We start from the raw sequence: 25,276 nt of genomic DNA, 5'->3' as shown, positions 1-25,276 counted from the left end.
CTGTTGTAAGGACCTCCTTTTAGTCTCTTGGAATTACATCCTTTGACACACATTAATTCTCCACCCACTCTCGCTTGTTCATCAATTCAGTCATCAAAGAGAGCTACTTATTGATGGCATCAGGTTCTGTACTAGGTGCTGGGAACATACAACATATCTAGTTAGACTTGGTTCAATGACCTCATAAAGCTTACTACCTAATGGCGGTATATTACTGAATACTTAAGAAAGATGTGTATGTGCTTTCCTAAAATACAGATAAAGTGTTTTCCTGCTCACTAGAAGACTACTAAAAAACAATATGTGAGTTGAACTTTTCTTAAACGGAATTCTGATTTTAAATGCCCTTATGCAGCTTGCTATTTTAGAGAATCCTGTAAGGTTAATAATCAAACTTTAGTTTTAAAATTTTTATTATGAATCTGAACTTTTGCAGTAATAATTATTCTTAATGTTGGTCACTTTTATAAATAGCTCAAAAACTTCCAGCATTTAAAAAAATGCATAAAAGTAAACCTTTATAAATGGAATCTCTATTTTAAATGTTCTCAGGGTAATTGTGATTTAAAGGAATCCTGATATGACAATGCAAAGAAAGTAATTGACCATTAATTTATTTTTAATAAGTTAGGACTTTAAAATTATAATTTCTATATTACAGAAAGCAAAAATTCTAGCAATATAAAAATTTAATCAATAGGAAAAACAAAATGTAAATTATACATTTGCAAAAATATGCATTGATACAATGAAAAGAAACACACAAGCAGCCCAGTACACAAGACCTTTACCTCTTGTGTTTGAAGAAACAACTTTCCCCAAAGTCTTTGCCATAGGACCTATGTTCTGCCATGTATCAGTTTGCTAGGGCTGCCGTAACAAAATACCACGGGCTGGGGGGCTTAAACAACAGTAGTGTATTTCCTCACGGTTCTGGAGACTAGAAGTTCAAAATCAAGATGTCAGCAGGGTTGGTTTTATTCTGAGGCGTCTTTTTTTGGCTGGTAGATGGATGTCTTTTCACGTTGTCCCCTTTATACCTGTAAGTATCCTAATCTCCTCTGCTAATAAAGACACCTGATTTTAGATTGGGGCCCCATTTTTATGACCTCACTTTAACTTAATTACCTCTTTAAAGGCCCTAGCTCCAAATGCAGTCACATTCTGAGGTGCTGGGGTTAGGGCTTCAACATATGGATTTGGGGCCACAATTCAGCCCATAACATGTCTCTAGATCAGACAATTCCATTTCAAAAATAAATAGCCATCGAAGTCATGATGCAACCTTTTTTTTCTCCTATAAAAACTTCAGTGTTGAGTAGGTTATCAGATAACTGCTACGTTCACAATAGACACTTTCTGAAAATCGGTTGATGAGGTAACAGCTCCCACTTTGGACAGCAGAGATAAGAGGAATGGAAAGTGGACCCAAAAATGGGTGGAAGATGAGTGGAAGAATTGGGCTTGAAAATGCTGCCAAGGAGCTGCCTTCGAGAAGGTGTGCTCACGGGCAGCTGGATGAAGGCGAGGAGGGCAGAGCTGCAGAAAATGTCTCCTGATGCCTGCAGGCTGCGAAAGAGGCCAATTACACAGGAGGAAGTGTGTAACTGAAGCTAAATTGTAACTTACAAGTTTGCCCTGCTGGGGAATGGTTAATGTTAAACATTAGATGGTAGAGTTTAGAAGTTCTTTACTTCTTGTTTTCCAGTCTTTCTATTTGATGTTTTTGCCATGGTTCTGAGCTGAATTAGCACTTTGGAGGCACGATCTCGAAAAACTGATTTAGGAAACAGTTTTGGTGAAAGAAGAGTAGTGGTAGAAGGAAAAGAGAAGATGATTTTAAATGCATAGGAGGAAATCTGCTGGTGGGGCAATATTTCTCTCTGGTCAAAATTTAAGTAATTCATTCTTAATGTATTTTGTTGTTGATGATATAAGCCCTGGCTCATAGTAGGCGCCTAACTCAATAAATATTTGTAAATATTATTTACTTTATGCTTACCAATAGCTTTCCTGTAAAGAAGTAAAAATTCCATTTTCAAAGGCATTAAGATGTGCTCTTACTGCCCCACTGTTCTATCACCAACAGGGAGAAGGATTCAGATTGGCAGATAGGATTATAATGAAACAGAAAGGAGAGGTTGGTATGGAATATAGGTTCAGCTAACCGAAATGGTGAGTTGATAGATTTGGAAGGGTGGCGTGTGCCAGAAGGGTCAGGTCCAGGATGAGGATGAGGACTAGAGCCCTAGGGGCTTTGTACCAGGAGAGACGGGCTGAGAGGCTGATGGGCTGCCTTGGACCCCCTGAGGGTGTTAGGGGTTATACCCATCTTACCTTTCTAGAGTCTTAAAACATCTGAATTTTGAAACCCTGGCTGTTTTACCTTTCTCAAAACACACATCTGGGGGGTTCTATGATACAACTTTCTTTCTTCCCATCTTAAATTGCTACTTTTTGTAGGCTTCTCTTCCTTTGCCTAACCCTTAAATATTGGTGCTCCTTTTGTTTTTTTTTCCCAGACCTTCTTTTCTGGTTTATAAATCTGAGAGCGATATATTAATCTATAATATTATATATTATATGTTTATTATAATGCATATTATATACGTTTTATGTAGGTTGAAAATACCTTTAAATCTATCCCTTGTCTTTTAACTTTATTTTAATGTCTTGGATTATGCAGAAGACTTTAACTTTGCTGTAAGATACTTTATCAACTTTCTTTGTGGTCTTTGCTTTTTTGTCTTTTTGAAGAAGGTTTTCTCTACTTTGAGATCACATATATCCAGTCATATATTTTCCAACAACTTTATCATTTTGGTTTTTCAAGTCTTTACTAACTGTAGCTTATATATGTAAATGGATTTTAGAATGAATCTAAGTTTAACTTGTTTGGATGTTGTATTTTGCAAATGGCTGGCCTTGTCCCAACATCATTTACTAAGTAAATTCTTTCTCCACTCATTTAAAACACCATCTTTGTCATGTACTAAGTTTTGGTGTATACACTGATTCTCTTTCAGACTTTATTCTGTTCCATTGATTTATTTTTCTACTTCTTTATGTCTACACCAATGTCATAATGTTATAATTTTTATAGCCACTTAGTAGATATAAAAGGTGTTCTTCTGTTTCCCTCTTAGCAGATTAACATTTTATACCTTGAAACACATTTTTCCTTAGCTTCTGTAACATCACATTCTCTTCCTTTTTTTCTCATGTTGCCACTTTGTCCATACTTTTATAGGCTTCTCTTCCTTTGTCTACCCTTTAAATATTGGGGTTCCTTTTCATTTTTTCCCCAGACTCATGCTAGGCACACTTGCTGAATGATCCCATTGACTCATATGGCTTCTTTCACCAATATCATGGTATCAAAGCTTCTAGCCTAGTTTTTCTGCTGAGTTTTATAACAACATATCCATCTTCACTTTGATGTTAAGTTTGAAACTGAACTGATTATCTTCCCTGCCAGACCTAACTCAGCAAGTGGCACCCATTTGTCACTCCTGAAACTTGAGTGCCATCCTTGACAGTCTCATTCCTTATTCTGATCTCACAGTAAATCTTTCATCTTTTTACCTTCAATCCATTACCAAATCTTATTGATGACATTTCATAACCAACTGTTAAATCTGCTCATATCTCTCCTTCCACATCACAACCACTCTATTCCAAGCCACATACTTTCTCTTCTGGTCTTCCTGTCTCCAGACTTCCTTCTTCTGGTCTCCACACAACTGTCAAACTAATAATTCAATAAACTAATATTTCAGTACAAATTTGGTCATGTTCTTTATTGTTTAAAACCCTTCACTATATCCCCATTTCTCTTGGAACAAAGTCCAAATTTCTTAACACAATTAAAAGTCCCCATAGTGTCTTCACTACACTACAGCCAAACTGAACTCGCTTTGGTCCCTAGAATGAACCATGCTCATGTTCACCTGTCTGTCTTTGCGTTATCGTCTCAGCATGCAATATTTTTGCATCCTTGGTACTCCCTCTTCTTATTGGCGTTTCTCCTACTCATCTCAAGTATCCCTCCTTTTTACCAGAGTACCTTTTACTTATCCTTTAGACCTCATCTCAGATGTCACTTTCTTCAGGGAGAAGTCTTTTTGAGTTAAAAATCTGGTGTTGATTTCTCTCCTATATACTCTCAAATCACCCTGAACTTCCCCTCTCACATTACATATTCCACCATATTGTAATCACCATGTCTGTATCCAGCATGAGGCCATTTTGCTAATAGTATTGATAATACACTAGTGCTGTTTTAATTTCCTATTCACAAACCTTTAGTAATCCCTCATTCCTTAATCAGTAAAAGTCAGATTCCAGATTTAACTTTCTGTAATTCTTCACTAATCTACCATGTTGGGGTTACAATGTATTTTTCTTTTCATATTCCCATTATACTTAACCTACAGGTCAATCCCTCAACATAATGTGTGTCTTCTTATCTGGGACACACATTATGTTGAGGGATGAAATCTCCAACATTATGCAGAGTCTTCCCAAATTCCCCCACGTAAAAGTAATCTCCCTTTTCTCTGAATTTCCATTGTATCTTTTCTACTTTAAGGGCCCTTGTTGCATCTTTCCTCTTATCACTGTGACATCACTATGAAAAAACATGTGTCTTCTTTTTGAAGCCAAGTATATAACTTTTAAAGTTCGAGATCACATCCTGTTGATCCCTGTCGACCCCAATAGTATCTTGAACATATAGCACTGGATTTTGCCAGTAATATATACTCAGTATTTCTAGAACAAATTTAACATCTATAAGGTCACTGAGAAATTTATCTTCCTAGAGATGCAGCAAGAGAAGGATCATATTTTCTATTCTATTAATAGAGAAAATAGAGAGTTGAATTGTAAAGCAGAGAAAATGACTAAGAGTGGTCATTTCTATGAGTCATAGGCTATTTAAGAAGGGGATTTGGGAAGAAAATGAAGAGGCTGAAATTAGGTGGGTCCTTTAAGATTATTTTTAAAACTAATAAATTGTAGAAAATGTGGTCACTTCAAATTGTGTTTCAAAGAACATTCCAAAGTATGCATTAAATAATGATGCCTGAGAAAACCAGTTAGTATTTTAAACACAGTAGTCTCAGATGGATATTACTGTGTTTGGTAAAAATGGTTAGATAGATATAGATATATCCTTAAAGTTTTCTTGAGCTGCAAGTGCTGTAGTATTTATATCAGGGAGAGAAGAGTCACCTCCAGGAAACATTGACACTGTATACTGAATTTGTTAGGACTCTTCCTGTTATAAGTAACAGAAAGCCAACTGAAATGGCTGCAGGCAAAAAAGAGAATTCATTGACTCACATAATTGACTGGATTAGTCCACTCGGGTTGTATAACAAAATATCATAGTCTAGGTATTTAACCATTGAAATTTATTCTCTCACACTTCTGGAGACTGGAAGTCCAAGATCGAAGTGCCAGCAGAGTTGATGTCTGGTGAAAGCTCTCTTCCTGGCTTGTAGATAGCTGCCTTTTGGCTATATCCTCACATGATAGAGAGAGATAGAGTGCCGGTGTCTCTTCCTTTTCTTAAAAGGCACCAGACATATTGGATTTAGGGTCCACCCTTATGACCTCATTTATCCTTAATTACCTCCTGATAGACCCTAACTCCAAATACTGTCACATTGGAGGTTAGGGCGTAACTATATGTTTTGGGGGGAGTGGGGACAGGGGAGACACAATTCAGTCCATAGCACTGACTTTTGGAACTTAAATTCTGAGAGACCACTATCTTGGTTGTGCATCTACCTCTGTGGATACTCCTTTGTGGTTTCCGATCATCCTCATTTTCGCAATATCTAAACATTGGGAGATCCCAGAGTTTAGACCTTGAATCTCTTCTCATTCCCTAAGTGATTTCATGCTCACCCATGGCATTCAATACATTTTATCTGCCCTTGGTTCTCCAGAATTATATCTAAATTGCCCACATGGCATTTCCATTGGGATGTCTCATGCATATTGTAAAGGTCACATGCTGTGTGGTATCATTTTAAATCATGAAAACTAAACTCAAATATGCCCTTAGTGCTCTTGATCATTATATTACACTTCTTTGATAATTCCTGCACTTTACTCTCTGGATGACTACTTCACATATTGTCTCCTCAAACCTCCACCACTTCTCCTATCCTTTCTCTTAGTCAATGCTCCTAACTCTCATTCCATTGAGAAATTAGAAGTTACAGAGAACTTTCGTTCACAGTCTTGTGATACCACCACAATGCACCCAGCACTAGCTCTGTCATTTACTCTGCCTTCTCTTCTGTTTCTATGGATGAATCATCCATGCTGCTTTCTAAAGCCAGTCACTCTTAATTAGTGTTTCATCACTGCTGTAATAAATTAACACAAACTTAGTTCATGGATCTGTAGGTGGACCTGGCTAGGTACTCTGCTTAGCGTCTCACAAGGCTGAAAACAAGGTGTCAGCTGGGCTGTGTTCCTTTCTCAAGGCTCTGGGGGAAAATCCATTTCCAAGTTCATTCATGGTGTTAGAAGAATCTGATTCCTTGCAGCTATAGGACTAAGGTAACTGTTTCCTTGCTGGCTATCAGTGGGATGGCCTTTAACTTCTAGAGGCCTCTCTCTGGTCCTTGCACATGGGCCCTACATCTCAGAGCCAGTTGTGGTGTGCTGAACATTTCTGATACTTGGAATTTCTCTAACTTACTCTGCGGCATCAATCTTCTGCTTCCAGCCAGAGTGAGTTCTCTGCTTTTAATGGTTCATGTGAAAGCAACTATACTCCAATAAAAATGATTCATGTGACGAGATTGAGCACACCCAGATAATCCAGAACAGTCTCCTTCTCTTAAGATCCATAACCTCAATTGTATCTTCAAATTCCCTTTTGCCATGTAATATAATATATTCAACTGATTCCAGGGACTAGAGTGTGGACGTCTTTGGAGGGCCATTCTGCCTATCCCACACTCCATTTGTGCTCCAACAATTTCCCCCTCTCTTCTCTTCAACAGTGTTTCTCTCAACTGGATTTTTTCTAACAGCATACAAAATGCTGGTATTTCTCCCATATTAACAATGCTTCCTTAACTTCACTTTCCCTTCCAATTACTGCCCCATTTCTCTGTTCTCTTTGGAGAAAACCACCTTGAAAGAATTGTTGTCTATCTCCAATTGTCCTTCCATTCTCTCTTGATCTTTCACCCTTTCTAGCATACTGAACCTGATTTTGTCAAGGGCACAAATGATTTTACACATTTTAAATTCAAGGGTCAATTTTCACTCTTCATCTAACTTTCATTTTGCAAAACTCATCATTGAAAATTTCATTTGGCTTCCAAGACATTACCTTTTTAGGTTTTTTCTTACCTCTTGGAGACTCCTTCTCAGTCTCCTTTACTGGGTCTTCCTCATGTTCCTGATTACTTAATCTTAGACTACCTGAGGCTTTTCTATCTGTACTCATTTCCTTGGTAATCATATCCAATCTCATGGCTTCAAATACCGTGAATATACAGTGACTTCCAAATTTATATCTATAGTCTAAAACTGTCCCCTGAACTCTAAGCTTGTATATTCAACTACCTTTTCAATATATTCATGTAGCTATCTTATAGGCAAAGGTAACATGTTCACTGTCAGACTCCTCATCTTCCCTACAAAGGCTGCTCTTCCCACTGTCTCTTGGTCAATGCCAGCTCCATTCTTCCATTTAATGGAACCCAACATTTTGGAAATGTTACTGGCTCCTCTCACTAATCTACCTCCCTTAATACCTAGTGTCCAATCCATTTTAAAAACCCTACTGTTTTTAACACCAAGATATAATCAGAAGCCAACCCCTTCTAGCCACCTCCACCAAAGCCATCCTGGTCGACACCACCATGATGTCTGGCTTGTTTTATTGCAATATACCCTCCATCAGTTCCCCTTCCTCCAGTCTGACCTCCACACAGCTGCCACAGTGAGCCTGTTAAAATGCGAGTCAGATCACCTCTGTCCTCTGCTTAAAACCCTACTTCTTTGAGAGTAAGAGCCAGAGTCTTTACAATGACCAAGAAAGCCCTGCATGATCTGCGCCCTCTAGGCCTCTTGCCATCTCCTGCTGCTCACCTGCGACACCCCCCCGCTCAGAGCACCTTCCCTACATCTTTCCTCATCAACTTCAAGTCTTGTTCAAATATCACCTTTGCAGTGAGACCTTCCCTAGATATTCAATTTAAAATTGCAAGCCCCCATCTGACCAGTAACCCTTCCTTATCATAATTTTTTTCTCCACAATATTATCACTATTCAATATCCTATTATAGTCTGTCTCCCCTCAGAAGAATCTAGGGAATCTAGTTTCATGAGGGCAAGAGCTTTTCGGTTACTTTGTATTTTTCACTGCTTTATCGTCAACACTTAGAACAGTGCCTGATACGGAGTAGGCAATCAATAAATATTTGTCGCTGTTGAATGAAGATCCAAAACCACTCTTTAGTTCACCTCAAAACCAGGTACTCCTCGTAGTCTTCCCCACGTCAGTAAGTGGCAACTCTATTCCAGTTTGCTCAAGCCAGGATCCTGGGAATTATCCTTGATGCCTCTCTTTCTCTCACACCCCACATCTTGAAATCCTGCCAATTCTATGTGCACACACAGGCAGCACACACACACACACACACACACACACACACACAGACACACATCCTCCAGAATCTGGCCCTCTTACCTTCTTCACTGCTTTCACCCAAATTCAAGCCATTATTGCAAATGGCCTCATTGCTGGTCTCCCTGCCTCTACCCTGGCTCCCCTAGAGCCATTTTCCACTCAGAAGAGGGAGGAAATCCCATAGAATTTACGTCAGATCCTAGGCTTTCCATAGCGCAAAGCACTCTGATAGGTTTTCCATCGTGGAATAAATTCTAATCCTTTTACATGGCCTGTAAGATACTTCCTGATCTTGTCCCAGACATATCTCCCCGAACTCATTTCTTCCCTTTGCTCATTGTCTTCCAGCCACTCTCGCTCCCCTTTCGCTTCTTGAATGTGCCAAGCACTCACCTGCCGCAGGCCCTTACACTGCTTGCCTGCCTGGCGGGCAGCGCCACAGGTGACCTGCCTCTTCCCTGCACTCAGGCCTCTGCTCCCAGTTGCTTTAAAAGTGTGCTTCCTTGATCGTCATTCCTAAAGCAGCACACACACACCTCCGTGCCCTTGCTTTCCTTTATTTCAAAGCCCTTATTATCAACTGACATTATATATTTACTTATTTTTATTGCCTGTCTTCCCTCTTCCCCAAAATGTAAACTACATGAAAGCAGATACCACCTGTTTCATTCACTGCTGTATCTTCAACATCAAAGAGGAATCCCAAGCACTACAGCTTGTGTAACCCTAGCATGTAGGATCTCAGGGAGGTATAAATACCTTCTTTCTCAAGGAATCAGCATTCATATTTGGGAAAGGACTCACCTTTCTTGAATGTTGTGCTTACCCCTAAAACATTTTCCGTGTCTAAAGCAGCGGACAAATTGGATTGATCAGTCTGGTTCACATGCCCCTTATGGTTCTTTTGGAGGGGAGGGTCTTAGGGGGAAGGCTATGCAATCTCTAGATAGAGGAGGGAAAGGTTCCGGAAGAAAACAAGAGGTTCTGTTAGCAGAATCGGGCGGGGGGTGGGGGGTGGGGAGAAGGGAGAGGATATGGAGAAGGCAGAAACAACAGATGGCCACCGCCGAGATTTTCCAGAGTGGGAAGAGAAATACAGGGATGAGCTGGGGGCCCTGGTAGAGGAAATAGCCCTAAACAACTGTACCTTCGCACACTTTGGGAGAGAACGTGCTGAAGCCCCAGGCAGGCTTGTGTGGCATCCCTGTGCCCTGCTTCTTGAATGACTCCCTGTGGGGAGTTGCAGGCGGGATCTCCCTGGCATGAATAATCCTGACGCTTCACCACAGAAGCTGGAGGAAAGAGAGGAAAGCAGGGCTCAGCAGCATCAACATGATTTCTGTTTTTCACTGCACGTAATATTGTTCCCCAACTCGTTTGCGCAAGTCTCCCTCCACAGCTCTCAAGATTAACAACTCATTTTTAGGTAAGGGTAAAAACGAATTAGTTCAAACACAAGCAACAGCTGGGAAGTGGGCAAAAGTACATACACTCACATTTGAGAAAAATATAAATCTTGATGCTGTCTTTTAGCTCAGTGTTTCTTGTCTATTTTGTTTTTTTGATACACCTCACCACAAGGTAGTTTCCATTGTTAAAATTTTTTCCTGAAAATAGAAAATGTCTCTTGGGTTCTCCCGAGAGTGGGGTGCCCAGGCACACACACATTCTTCCCATAGCACAGCACTTTAAAATTAATAGCACATGCAGAGGAAAACTAAACCCTTTGACGTCACTCTTGAAATGAGGAAACAGAAACAGAAAAGGCTCCACTCCAGTAAGCTGCCAGAGTTGAAGCCGATTGGTCTCCGCTTTTCCTTGCCTGTGGCAACTGACAGCACCTCCCAGCCTAGCAGGCCGGCTGCCTGCTCCCCCAGCCAGTCGGTGGGTCTGGGCACTGCAGCAGGCTCGGCTCCATCCCAGCACTTGCCTGGGAGAAAGAAACGTGGTATACTCACCCAGAGAGAATCTCTTTCTACCTTCCTTCCTCCCCGATCTCTCTGTGTGCTTTTGTGTTACTTTTTTTTTTTCTTTTTCTTTTCTTTTTTTTACTTAATTATATTCCTAATCCTGGATGAAGTTGCTGGATTCCGCAGCACAAGTCTTCATGAACAAGCAGCACCGCTCAGAGATTTCACGGCATTCAAAGGTCACAGAACTGCCACTATGGTTAAATGTCTTGTTTAATGGTTGAGGTAGGTACAACAGATTTCAGCGGCAACTCATTTTTCTTGAGAGAACAGAATCACAGAGAGGTGGCAGGAGTTTTATTTTAAATGAACCTGTATGTATATATTTTTTGGTCTGTGATTGTTACTACAGCAACCAGCTTTTGAATTTCCTTCCTTTTTCTAGGCGAACTGACTAAACATTATCACTTACCCTGAATTAACCGTTTCATTCCAAGCAGCCTAATGAGATACTCCGGCCTTTTCGCTGCACTTTGAGCCCCTCCTGAGGAGGGTTGCTTTTTTTCCTTTGGCTTCTTTTTTAATGAATGCAATATTTCTTCTCCAATGTAAATCTTAAGAGTTGAGTCATTTTTTCTTTTTGGTGGGACAGGACAGGAAAATATTGGTAAAGAGATTAGTGAGGGCTGCGGAACAGGGAAAAAGAAAATCCTTTTTTCTCTTGAGTTTGTCATGTTGGTTGACAGAAGATGAAGAAATTAGTATGAAGAGAGGAGGAAGCTAATAATGAGATTGAAGGTAGAAAAACCTATAGAAGGTGTGTCAGAAAAATGAACTCTTGAGGAAAATGCACTTTATCATTTTGTTGCATTTTTTTTTAATGTTCTGGATTTAGAAGTCAACAGGGGAGATGCAGTCCCTGAGTTACATGACCAATGATTTAGATCTCATTATTTATAAAGGAGAATAAAACTTCTTTATTAGCACTGCAAATTTGCTAATTATCTTTTCCTACAATAGTTGAAAGCAGAGTGAGATATTTAATTAGGCACTTGAGTGATTGAGCCTGGGAACTAATTAATCTTCTATAGATTCTGTTCTTCATGTGTTCAGCCAGCATGACTATTAAAATGTTACAGTAAACCTCTTTGCCCCTGAAGACAGGCATATGCATTTATATACAGTAAACCACTAAACGTTGCCGGGGTGGGAAGCAGGGCAATTAAACCAAGGCTAATATTGTTTTCAGTGGCACATTATTATTATGGGTTGAGGGGGACCCCTGCTAAAAATCATTCCTATCTAGAGTCAGTTATTGTAAGAGCAATTCAAGTAATATATGGTTCACATGGATTTCCTTATTACCCTTCTCAAAGTTATAAAATAGCAAGTAAGACAGGATTGTTTGACACCATTACTGCTTCCAGAATTTCTTGATTTTTTTCCCCAAAGGTTTCTATTCTCAACGTTAAGAGAAATTTTTAAAACTGGGTCATGTTAGCAGTAAGATTAAGCAAGGTGTAAAACACATAGTGAATTTCAAAGAATTAATGAAATTAACTGCATAAGAGTGTAATGTACCAAGTTAAGAACTGCAAAAATATTAGGTCTGAAATGCAGAGGATGTGCTGTGAATGGACAATTGCTTTTCTGCAGCGCCTAGTGGGAAAACAAGGACTTTGTGTGTTGCAAATGCCTAACTGCAGCTCCTCCATTTCCTCTGCTTTATCTTTTATTACTGGCTGGTGAAACAAAGACGGGTGTCAGTAGTAACGTCTTGATTGACATTTTCTCTAATAAAATGAAGTCTCTTTTTGTCTGAAGTAGAAGCCCAGAGTTGACGAGTTGCAACTCCAAAGTCTGTATCCTCTTTATAAGGATTTTTACCTGACTCTGTAAGCTGTCTGATTTCAGAGTGTACTCAGTTGAGACAAAATCAGCGGTGACTATATGTCAGCCAATTAGCTGGGAGAAACTCTGTTTTGAATCAAGTTACTTAGGGCAAGGGTGGAAAAATCCAAGATGTGTCAGGAGCAGACACCAACTTAGGGAAATTAATTGCACCAGTACATCTTGTAATGCCTTTCACGATGTTCAGCACAAAGTTACTCATTGTCAGTTCTCAATAAATACCTAGTTAAAATGTTTGCTGAGAATTTACTACCCTTCATATATTGTAAATTATTTAAATAAATTTCAAATACGGCATTTTCAACTGTCTTTGAAAAAAGCCTTTGTGTCAGTCCAACCTAAAGTATAATCTATTTAGGAGGGCATTGCAAACATTGACTGGTGTTCTTTTCAGCCAGAGAACCTTGTTACCCCAAACAGAGGCAAAAGTAAAATGACCAAGTTTCCTCAAAGTGAGCATGTACCACATGGAAATGCCTCTACCTAGTAATTAATCTTCCGAAGTTGAATTTGTTGTTAAGCAGGCTCAAATCACAGGGGAAGCTGCTTGTTGACTGACAGAACATAGTGCTGGAAGGAATTTATTAAGCAGTAAACTAATCCCAAGCAAGAGTAAAAGGGCCTCATTATATTAAAGTGAAGTGTCAAAATTAAGAATCAGAATAGACTTTAGAACATCTAAATGTAGAAGCTAACGGGTATTCTAAGTGGTTCAACTCACCTTGACTTTTGGGCGGTAACTTTTTGAAGGACCCTCAATGTTCAGAACTTTTTACCCAAAGACTCCACCATCCCATGGATTCAGCTTATATATCCCAGAGAATCCACAGACAAGTAGGACTCTCTCTTCTAGGAGGCAAGTCTAGCTAAAGAAGAAGAGACTTGGCATTTGGAAATGAGATGAGACCCTCTCTATCAGCGCCTCCCCGTGGTGGCCTCCCCATTCCTCCTCAGAGCTTCCCCTTGGGCATCCTCACTTCTCCTAAGAATGTGTCTTGGGGAGCACGCCCATCCCTCATGTGGGAGGCAGCCTTGGGGTGCTTTACAGGCATCAGGACCATTGGCTTTACAAGCATCCTAGGTGGCTTTGTCAACATGCTAACTTTGATTCCTGAGGTGATGCATACTTGGTATATTAGCAGTCTTTAAAGTGGTCGATATGGAAATTTGGGGGATAGAAGGGAAAAAGGGGTGTAGAAACCCAAACTGACAATATCTATTACGTTCCAGGCATTGTTAGAGATTTGAACAAAGGGTACAACGACATGCGTCCAAGTCCTAGTGTATAATCAAGGCAGTTATACTTTCCCAAGAATCGCTTAGGTATCTGGATGATTTCATTTGTACGTAGAAAGCGATTGCATGGAGCACACTAAAAACAGCAGCAGGTAGAGGCAGGGGACCCGTGGGCACCCTTATTCAGGATCTAACTAGCTGGATGACTCTGAACCACTTGCTCACTCTTGATCTCAGTTTCATCACCTGTAAATGAAACTGGTTGTATTGGGTTATTTCTAACAATCCTTTTTTAGATGAAACTTTTTACAGTATTCTTATTTGGTGTTTTTTTAAAAATTCCATTTGTATATAAAAATGTGAGTGTTAAACCTTTATTAAAAAAAAAAAATTACTGTGTGCTTTCAACATGTCAAGGGCTATGCCTACTGAGGCAAAGTGAATAAAAAGATAGGTAAGCAATGATTCCCACCTTCAGGAAACTTACATTCTGGTTGAACTTAAACAAATAGTGGAGCCTGGGCAGAGAAATGGAGGAACAGAGAAAATTTGGAAGGGAGGTGGTGATGAAGAAAAACAAAAGAGGTTGCTTTATGCAACTGAATTCAAGAAAAAAATCTAAATTTTCCATCTATATAGATATTTACGCCTATTACTGTGGTCTTTAATATGACCAATGGAAGGCATTGTCATTCTTTTGAAATGATATATTTGTAATGGTGTCCTTAAAAAATATAATGTGAAAGGAAGCCGAAGTTTTCCCTTTAGTTGATTAAGCTACTGTATAGGTTTGAGATGGTGAATTAAATCAGTACATTGATATCTTCTCCATCGTCACTTGGACTTGGAACCCCTAGGAGTTCCAGAAAGCAGGAGTCCTTCGAGAACTTTGACAGCAGCCCCAGGTTCCAGTAGCCATTTGGTGCAAGCAAGGAGGGTTCCCAAGCTGTGACGGGCTTGACCACTGATGCCTTGTAGTGTCGCAGGAATGTCCTTGGTGGCAGGAAACCTCCCAAAGTGGCTCAGAACTTTCAGAGATGACCTGTGTGAGTTAAGGCAAATTTCTTAAACTTTGGAGGCCCCAACTGCCTCCTCTTTAAAATGAGGCTTTTGGAATACTTTTGGGATGCCTTCTTCCTTTCCAGATTCTGAACTTCACCCTGACAAGATTAATGTTGACTAGTTAGCATTAATTTCTTTTTATTCTTCCACCTCTCCCATCCTTTATTTCTACCACTTCCCTTAAAAGTTTGCCTTTACTCAGTTATCCAAATTTATGCAATTTCACCTCCAAAATACCCTCATTGCCAAGGAAAAACAAAAACAAGTCCCTGGGTTTTGGAGAATTTCTCCGCAGGAGGACTATTGCTCCCCAAGGAAGACCACCTGTCCTCGCCCCCTTTCTCTCCTCTGAGGCTGATGTGCTGCTCTGTGACTGTAGTTCCCCTTCAGACAGTAAAGGGATGTGCTTTGTGTTCACTGTAGCTGGAGACTTTAATGTGACAAGTGTCTTTTTCCTAAGTGCCAATCATCGTCCTAGATTTTCTGTGTTATCTCGCTTTAATATCTCTTCCACTCCAATTCTGGTTTCTTTAGGGAATAACTGAAAACTTGTTAATAACTAAGTTGGAGGAATCCTCAGAAGAAAGATGTTTTTGGTGAATTGGTTGGCCATTGAGTGTCTGCTCTGAGACCTGGGGCCTGTGGTACAGGGTGGCTGCCTCATCCTGCTGGTGGCATTTGATGCAATTGAGCTGCTCTAATCCAGGCACTGGTTGGATCCTACTTGGGTCAGAGCATTCCTCTGACATCTCCTCTGGGTATGGTTTACAGATAACGTCTCAAGCTTGGAGAATAGGGGACAGGGTTTGTAGTTTTGGATAAACCTAAAAATAACATGACACAAAACACACACAAGTCTATTAAGCAATATATAATTCTAAATATGTTAGTGTATAAATACCCCAGTATTGAAAATCAAAACCCTTTCATGAATGCTTTATGTATTTATTTGCATACAGTATAGAAGTATGAAAATAATAGCCTTAGTCAATATACCAGTAAAGAAAGTTTATGTCATACATACCCCCTCCATCCTTCCTGCTCCCTTCACCCTTCCTTTTCTTCCTTCCTTCCTGCCTCCCTTTCTTCCCTTTCTTGCATTTGTAAGGAGAAGATGGAAAAAATTAAGATTGGTAATGAGATTTTGATGGAGTTTCCGTTTGTAAAATTTGAAGTAATGTTTGTTTTAGTTTTTCCTTTCTAATTGTTGGTGAATATGTGCAAAATTTTTCATTAAAATTCCTGCTCAGATTCTTGTCTTATTAATACCTTTTGTGTTTTACATTCATATTTAACATGTAAATAAATATATAAGGTATCCTTTCTACATGATGAAAATCATCATTACCTGATCACTGCTTCAGACACACAAAAAAGGATTCAGTTCAAAAGAGGAGTTTATACATAATTTAAATACACTGAAGGATATTTAAGAGTTTTGAGTTTTAAAAAATATTCTTCTTTTCCCCTGGGATGGGAGGTAGGGTCCAGCGTTAGTCTGGGGTGAGGGGTATTTCCATGGGTTCAGGTGTAGACATAAGGAGGTTAACATATACCTGAACTGGTCAAAATTTGATATCTAAAATAAAGACACTAAATTTTCAATGTTTTACATATTCTTTGACCCTAGTAAATCTTAGTCTAAGAATATATCAACTTATGTTTATTTTTGCCTTGTTTGTAATATAAAAACTCAGAAACTACCTAAACTAATAATAGGTGAGTTGTTGAGTACATTATTTTAAATCCATACAATAGAATGCAATATAGTTACTTAAAAGAATAAGCTAGATCTACATGCACAATCTGGAATGATTTTCAAGATGTGTTAAGTGAAAAAAAGCTGCATTAACATTTGTATAACAACATAAACATTCACACACACTGATGGAAAATTTCTAGAAATTCAAATAAAAAACTTAGCAGTGGAAGCCTCTGGCAGGAGAACTTTGAGCATGGAATGGGAACAAGACTATCTGTTCATGTATATACTTTAGAATTGTTCAGCTTTTCTCCCCATAAGTTTATGACATACACAGTGGAAAAATTATATATATTTATTTATTACTGTGTGATATTTAAATTAAAGTTGAGAGGAAAATTAGAAAGTAAAAGAAGAAAGAGTTCTGTTTTTTAATTGCTTCATTAGCTTCTTCCTTCAATCATATTGAATTTCTCCCGTGTGCCTTTAACACAGGTGGGGAGGCCATCATGCCCCGGAAGAAAGAGTCCAGGAAGTGAGGAGATAGATAGCCCAGCCCTCCTGCTTGAGTAACTTTGGGCCAGTCATCTCTCAGGGCACCAGTTTCCTCATGTACAAAACGAGAGGCTTAGTCAAGCTCAAAGTTCCTTCCAGCTTTCATATATGTTTCAAAGTTTTCATAAGAAAACTTTTTGTCCTGTTGCCTGCCCAACTATTTGAGACCTTTCTCCATAAACTAAATGTACATATATGACTGTATGTATTTTATTGCTTTGAACACTTTAACTAAATTTTCTCTTTTAGAATTGGTCAATTTGGTTTAATTTTTCAAATTAATTAAATATGCACAATTTATATTTATTCAAATAGTGTTTAAGGAAACCACACATCATGGACTTTATTAAAGTATGCTATAATACCATTTATTCATAAAACAGTAGAAAACACTGTTTGTGTTGAGATGTGTAGTTTGTGCAGTAATACAAGCAACTAATGCTTCAGTTCCAATATGATTTATACCTTTCTTGGTTTTTCAGGAGAAAAAAAAAAAGACTTTCATTTCCCTTTCCCATTATGCCACTTGCCAACTGTGTCCAGCCAGATGAAAGAACTCAGTCATTCACAAAAGTGTAGATGTATTCTCGTAAAAGGAGATGCTGCAGTAACACAGAGGTCTAAAGAATGCCTTGATTTAGAAAAGGTCATTAAATTTAAGGAAAAAGTTGTTTTCCATGTGATAGAAATACAGTATATTTCCATGTCTTTCAGACTAGTCTTTTTGCTTTTTCAATGAAATGAAAACAATTTCAATTTGGTTTTTAGTTTGATTTGGAAAATATAAGTATTAGTTATTTTAATTATTTAGTAATTTTTATTTTCTATTTTTCTAGACTTTTATTGTGTTTAGAGTAAAAAACAATCTTTAAGTTAAAACAAAAGGAATAAACACAAAACAGATAGGAATTTGTATGATAGGAGTTTTTTTTTTTAAACAATTTTATTGAGGCATAATTGACACACAATTGACTGCACATATTTGAAGTGTACAATTTGATAAGTTTGATACTCTTGTGAAACCATCACCACATTCAAGACAATGAACATATCCATCATCCCCCAATTTTTTTCTGTGCCTTTGTAGTCCCTCCCTCTACCCCTCTCTCCATTCTGAAACAACCACTTATCTGCTTTTTATGTATGATAAGAGTTTTGAATGACATTCTAAATTTTTCTCTACAAATCCCTTTTAATTTTTAAAAAAATTATTAATCATTTAAAAATAATCCAATGGCTAATAATAAAGTAATTGAAAAATACTATCTTCTTTTTCATTAATATGTTGCCCCTGAGAGTCTGTGTGAGTGCATGAGAGAGACAGAGGGCAAACCCTTCTCAAACTTGAAGACAAATGTATATAAAAACTTTTAATGGTATTTGTGTCAAAAACAGTCAGTTGGAGAATATAGCCTACTTAAAATATGTCTCCTTTAACGTAAATCTTTTTAAAAATAGGTCAGATACATTTATTGAATTAATTGGCAACAATATGTAATTTCTAAAAATTTAGTTTGTGTATTTTATGTGGAGAGAGAAGGGAAAACAGGAAGAAAAAAATGAGAATCAAACTTTTTTCAAGGAACACTGACCTTGTAACCTAAATCCCTGCGTTCAAGTTCCAGATGCTAGCCTTACTAAGTGTAATACTTTGGGCAAGTTATTTAGCATTTTTGACTTTTTAAGTCTCTTAAATGTGAACTTAAAATGAGTTGCCTTTATGTTCTAAACTTTCTAAGATTTACTCACTACACACGCAGATGGATTAGCTTTCATATGTAATTAGTCGCTTAGTTCAAGGCACAAATGTCAAGTCACTTCTTTCTCAGAACATTCCTGTTAGGAGAGGATTCATTATGCCCACTTTAATGGCAAGGAAATTGAAGTTTACAGAAGTTAAAACTAATAGAGTTGAAATTCAACCCTAGCTTTTTTAATGACAGTTTTTTATTGTTTTTATACGTTTCAAATGCACTGTGTTTAAATCCATCTTTGATCATTCTAAGCATGAGTTAGAAAAAGACTTTTTAAATTATTATACAAAACATAAAAATATCTATTTCAAAATGTTAAAGCAATCTATGCAATATGTTTATTTATAGGAGGTTCCAGTGTATAGAGGAAACATTATTTCATTTTAAGTTCATTCGCAGTGGGTGAATCTGACACTTTAAACTTCAGAAGTTTTGTTCTGAAAGGCAGTGTAACGTAATGATGAACAGTGCAGAATCTGGCACCATTCATTGTGGTTCACTTATTAGCTCTGGGATCCTAAGCCAGTTAATCTCTCTGGCCCGCACTGTACTTATTTATAAGATGAAGGTGTTTAAAATATCTGCCTCATAAGGTTGTTGAGAAGATCAAATGAGTTTTGTTTGTAAAATGCTTAGAACGGTGCATGAAAGGTAGTAAGCATCATGTGTGTATCAACTAGTATTATTTGCTTACAGTTATAAAAATTATTTCATGGAGTTGTAACTATTTTGGGCATAGTCCTGTTGGATGTTTTAAACATTTAAGAGAAATATAGTTTTTTATTTTATTTTTAAACTATAGCACACATACAGAGAAATACCCAACATATAAATGTACAGAATGGTTCACTAATTTTAAGTGAACCAATGTATAACAATTACCCAAGCCAAGAAATAGAACATTATTACATTATTGCCACCTCAGAAATCCCATCAAGCCTCCTCCATTCTTTCATTCACCATTATACAGTGAGACTTACTAGGTTGTTGCTTATGGCTCTAATTTAATTTCATTATTGCATCATGTCTAATTATTTGAATATGCAACAATTTATTCACCCATTCTACTGTGGAAAAACATTTCAGTTGTATCTAGTTGTTAATATTATGAATAGTACTGGCCTGAGCATTCTTTTGATACACCGGTACATGTATTTCTGCTGAGCATACACCTAGGAATTAGTTGCTGGGCCACAGAGAATGTTTATGTTCTACCTCAGTAGAAAATTCAAAACTGCTCAAGGTGGTTAAAATAATTTACACTCCCACCAACAATGTATGTATGATAGTTCCCTTCCTCACTAACCTTACATATTAGCATTTAGGAGGTGTGTAGTGATAGCTTATGGTGGTTTTAATTTGCATTTTCCTGATTATTGACAAGTTTGAGCACTTTTGCACATATATATTGGCCATGTAAATATCCTCTTTGTGAAGTGTCCAAACAAGTCATTTATATATTAATTTATAGGAATTTTTGATATATTTTGATATCTTTGATTGCTATATATGGTACAAATATTTTCTCCCATTCGTAAAATCTCCTGTTCTCTTCTTCAAGATTATTTTGTTCATTCTTCATTCTCTACATTGCCATATAAATTTTAGAATTAACTTAAGATTCTTACCTAAAAATGAAATTTTGGTTATTGACCAATTTGGGAAGATTTGACATCTTTCCTGAGTCTTTCAATTCATGAACATAGTATATCCCTCCATTTATTTAGGTCTTTGTTAATTTCTCTCACTAATATCTTCTAGCTTGCTTTGTGGTCATTTTACACATTCCTTGCTAGATATATTACTAAACACTTAGTATTTTGATGCTATTCTAAATATTATCTCTTCAATTTCAATTTTTACTTTTTGTTACTAATATATAGAAAACCAATTAATTGTTGGTATGTCAATTTGTTATCAGCAGCCTTACTAAACTCACTTGGGAATTCTCATATTTTATCTGTAGATTCTTTTGATATTCTATGTAGGCAATCATGCTATCCAAGAATAATGGTAGGCATATATATTCTTTTTTAATACTGATAGTTCTGTCTTATTGTACTAGCTAGGATTTTCGGTAAATTGTTGAAGAGGTAACAGTGGGTAATGTATTATTTTCAATCTTAGAAGGAAAGCTTTCAACATTCTATCATTCAGTATTATATTCTCTATAATATTGAGAAGTTTTCTTCTATTTCTAGTTTGCTAAGAGTTATCATGAATAAATATTTGATTTATCAAATGTTCTTTCTGATATCTACCATGTGATTTTTCTCTATTTTTCTGCTGTAGTGGTGACTGATTTTACAATGTCAAATCAAACTTGAAGTCCTGGAGTAATCCCAATTTGGTCATGATGTGTTATGCTTTTTCTTTTTTTAATTCATTATTACCTTGTTTCTGGATTGCTAATAATTTTTAGGATTTTGCAACTATGTTCATAAAAAAGGTTAGCCTAAAATTATTCTTTCTGGTAACAGCCAGGTTCCATTGACCTCATAAAAATAGAAAATATTACCCTTTAAAAATTTAGAGGAGGGAGATTTATATAGATTCATGTTATTTCTTCCTTAAATATTTGTTAGAAATTGTAAACAAATCCATCTGGTCCTGGAATATTTTGTGGGCAAGATTTTAATTATGGTTTTAATTTCACTAATCTTTATGGGTTATTCAGGTTTTCTACTTTTATTTTCAGTTAAGGTAAGTTGTGTATTTCTAGGTCAACTATTTTATCAAAATTTTGTAATTAGCATGAAGTTATTCATAATTCCCTGCTTTAATATTAGTCTAACTTTTTATTTTTACTATTAGTTTACTATGCCATTTCTGTTTTGACAGGATTATCAACTTTATTAGATATTTCAAGTAAACAACTTTTGACTTTTTAAATCCTCTTTATTTATGTGTATTTATTGTCTATATTTATTAATTTTAGTCTTTTATTATTTCCCTTTTTCTTCTTTTCTGAGCTTTTTTTTTTCTATTTTCTCAGGGTTTTTTGTGTTTGTTTGGCTCATAACATTTCAGTTTTTCTTCTTTTTGAATAAATACATTTAAACCAATAAATTTTTCTCTAACAGAGTTGCATCCCCAAATTTAGAGTTTCCATCATCAGGTAGCTCAAAACAATTTCAATTGTAATTTCTTTTTGGACTTAGATTATTTAGAAGTGCATTTATTAATTTTCAAACATACTGGGGGTTTCTAGTTATCTTTTTGTCATTGTTTCCTAGTATAATTCTACCGTGGTCATAGATCATAATTGATCATACATGATTTAGATCTTTGAAATTTGTTGTATCTTATTTGTATGACTCAACATATGGCCAACTTCTATAAATGTTTCACATACATTTGAAATAAGTTTGGATTCTGTGGTTGTTAGGTACAGCGCTCTATACAACTCAATTAGAAAATTATTAATTGAATAATTCAAATCTAATAGTTGGTTCTCAGGAAGCAAAAAAATCAGTACATATCACAATGGTCTATGGCCTTCCAAAGAGGGCCATGTGTATATAATCTGTACATAAACAGATATACAGTGTATATGGTATTAAACTCTTTTGGAAGGAAGTGATGAGGAGAAACAAATCTAAAAAGCCTGCTTAAGGAAATGGGATGATAATGGAAAAAAGGTTGACAAATACTTAGTTAGATACAAATTTAGAACTGTTATATCATCCTGTTGAATTGAAACTTTTCTCATAACAAAATATCCCTTTTTTCTCTATTAATGATTTTGCCTTCAAGTCTACTTTGACTAATACTAAAATCTGTACCACTAGCTTTCTGTTAGTGTCTGTGTGACTTATCTCTCATTCTCTTAGTCTTTAATTTTCTATATGTTTATGGTTTAGATGTCTCTCTTTACAAGCATCAGATAAGTGAATATTGTTTTATCATTCAGTCTGATATTTATCTTGTCAGTGGAGTATTTAGTCTTTTTGCATTTAATGTCATAATGATATATTTGAGTTTAAATATGCTGATTTACTATGCTATTGGATTGGCCAAAACATTCGTTCGGGATTTTCTGTAACATCTTACAAGAAACCTGGATGAAATTTTTGGTCAACCCAATATTTGCCCTTCCTGTTCTATATTTCTTTTTATCTATTTGCTTGCTGTCTTTGGATTGAGTATATTTATAATTACATTGCCCCTTTCCTATTAGCTTGTTATTTTTACATTCTTTTACGTTGTTTTACTGGTTACTATTGAGGTTACAGGATTCATCTTTGACCTAATGAAAGTACAATGCAAATTAGTACTTTTATCACTCTGTGGGAAATTTGAAAACCTTAGAATGAATTCCTTAACTACTTTTGTGCCTCTTCTGAATTAGATTCTATTTTTAGGTATTTAATTTTATGTAATTTAAGCTCCACAATGATTATTGTTATTATGGTCTCATACAGTCATGTATACTCTTCTTCCTTCCTGCATCTCTGAGATTACATATAGGATTTCCTTTAGTATAGTGATAATTTGGTTCAGTTTTGTCTTTTTTTTTTTTTCTATCTGAAATGTATTTACCTTTTTTTTTTTATTACATGCACTTTTCCTGGGAAGAAAATTGTAGATTGGTAATTTTCTTTCCCCACTTTATAACATTATTACATTGTCTTATAACTCACTGTTTTTGTTAATGTCAGAAAATACTCTTTTAAAAGCAGTCTGTCCTTTATTTTGACTGTTTGTAATTCTTTCTTTATATCTTTGATTTCCAGTATTTTTACCATGATTGCTTAGGTGTGGTTTTCATTGTATTTATTATTTTATATATATATATGTATATATATCTTTTAGGTATTATTTTATTTTATTTTTAACATCTTTATTGGAGTATAATTGCTTTACATTGTTGTGTTAGTCTCTGCTGTATAACAAAGTGAATCAGCTATATATATACATATACCACCATATCCCCTCCCTCTTGCGTCTCCCTCCGACCCTCCCTATCCCACCCCTCTAGGTGATCACAAAGTACCGAGCTGACCTCCCTGTGCTATGCAGCTGCTTCCCACTAGCTATCTATTTTACATTTGGTAGTGTATATATGTCAGTGCTACTCTCTCACTTCGTCCCAGCTTACCCTTACCCCTCCCCGTGTCCTCAAGTCCATTCTCTAAATCTGCGTCTTTATTCCTGTCCTGCCCCTAGGTGCATCAGAACCATTTTTTTTTTAGGTTCCATATATATGTGTTAGCACACGGTATTTGTTTTCCTCTTTCTGATTTACTTCACTCTGTAATGACAGACTCTAGGTCCATCCACCTCACTACAAATAACTCAAATTCGTTTCTTTTTATGGCTGAGTAATATTCCATTGTATATATGTGCCACATCTTTATCCATTCATCTGTCAGTGGACACTTAGGTTGCTTCCATGTCCTTGCTATTGTAAATAGAGCTGCAGTGTACATTGTGGTACATGACTCTTTTTGAATTATGGTTTTCTCAGGGTATATGCCCAGTAGTGGGATTCCTGGGTCATATGGTAGTTTTATTTTTAGTTTTTTAAGGAACCTCCATACTGTTCTCCATAGTGGCTGTGTCAATTTACATTCCCACCAACAGTGCAAGAGGGTTCCCTTTTCTCCACACCCTCTCCAGCATTTATTGTTTGTAGATTTTTTGATCATGGCCATTCTGACCAGTGTGAGGTGATATCTCATTGTAGTTTTGATTTGCATTTCTCTAATGATTAGTGATGTTGAGCATCCTTTCATGTGTTTGTTGGCAATCTGTATATCTTCTTTGGAGAAATGTCTATTTAGGTCTTCTGTATTATTATATTTTTTTATTATATTATATATTCTTATTATATGATGATCATGATGGTAATTTTCAGTCCTAGAATCTGGGTTTTTTTGGTAGTTTCTAGATCTCTGGCAAAATTCTCAATCTTGTCTATCATATCCTTGTATATATTATATGTATTATTTTAAAGTCTTTGTTTTATTTATATCTTTTAAGTGTTTGTTTCTATTGTCTGCTAGTGCTCCTGGTTGCTTCAAATTTCTTGCCTTTCGTATGCTTGGTTATTTTTGATGGGGCACTGGACATTATAAATAAAAAATATGGAGATAAATTGAGGCCTAGTGTTATATTATCTTTCTCCAGATAAGATTTACATTTGTTTCTGCCAAGTAACTGGTGACACTAATAGTCCTGATTGTCTTAATAGTCCTGATTTTGTGTTGAATGAATGTATATGACATGCTTAAAACAGTGGTTGGCACATACTAAGTACTGTGCAACTATCTCTTTTTTCCTTTCATTGCTTTCTTTAAAGGATGTGGAAAGAGAGAAAGGGAAGAAAGAATTAAGGATAACATACATGGCATTAAAAAACTCCAGTGTGCACCAGAAGTAAATTCTCATTTTTTTTCATTTTATTGTCTTTTTCTTATATCTGAAGTAAATTTAAAAATGAGAAGTTGTATTCATCAAAATCATGAACTAAGTA

General features: G+C 36.5%; 1 protein-coding gene across 2 annotated transcripts in view; it reads left to right on the top strand.

Annotated features, from left to right (window-relative positions):
• Positions 1–25,276, top strand: part of PDE7B (phosphodiesterase 7B) — a gene marked incomplete at its 3' end in the record, with an annotated part of 635,832 nt that overhangs the window by 280,843 nt on the left and 329,713 nt on the right. The window contains exon 1 of one of the 2 annotated variants that reach the window (XM_082405722.1): positions 5,769–10,863. The exons of the other annotated variant lie outside the window; for it this stretch is intronic. Coding sequence (XP_082261848.1) covers positions 10,843–10,863 — 21 coding nt within the window. The 5' untranslated portion in view covers positions 5,769–10,842. Of the gene's footprint in view, positions 1–5,768; positions 10,864–25,276 lie in introns of those variants that run through there. 2 annotated transcript variants of the gene reach the window in all.

Source organism: Balaenoptera borealis (assembly GCF_965194805.1).
Source record: "Balaenoptera borealis genome assembly, chromosome: 9".
NCBI classification, from domain to species: Eukaryota; Metazoa; Chordata; class Mammalia; order Artiodactyla; family Balaenopteridae; genus Balaenoptera; species Balaenoptera borealis.
Note: the sequence above shows the minus strand (reverse complement) of the source record. Positions and strands in the feature narration are given on the sequence as shown.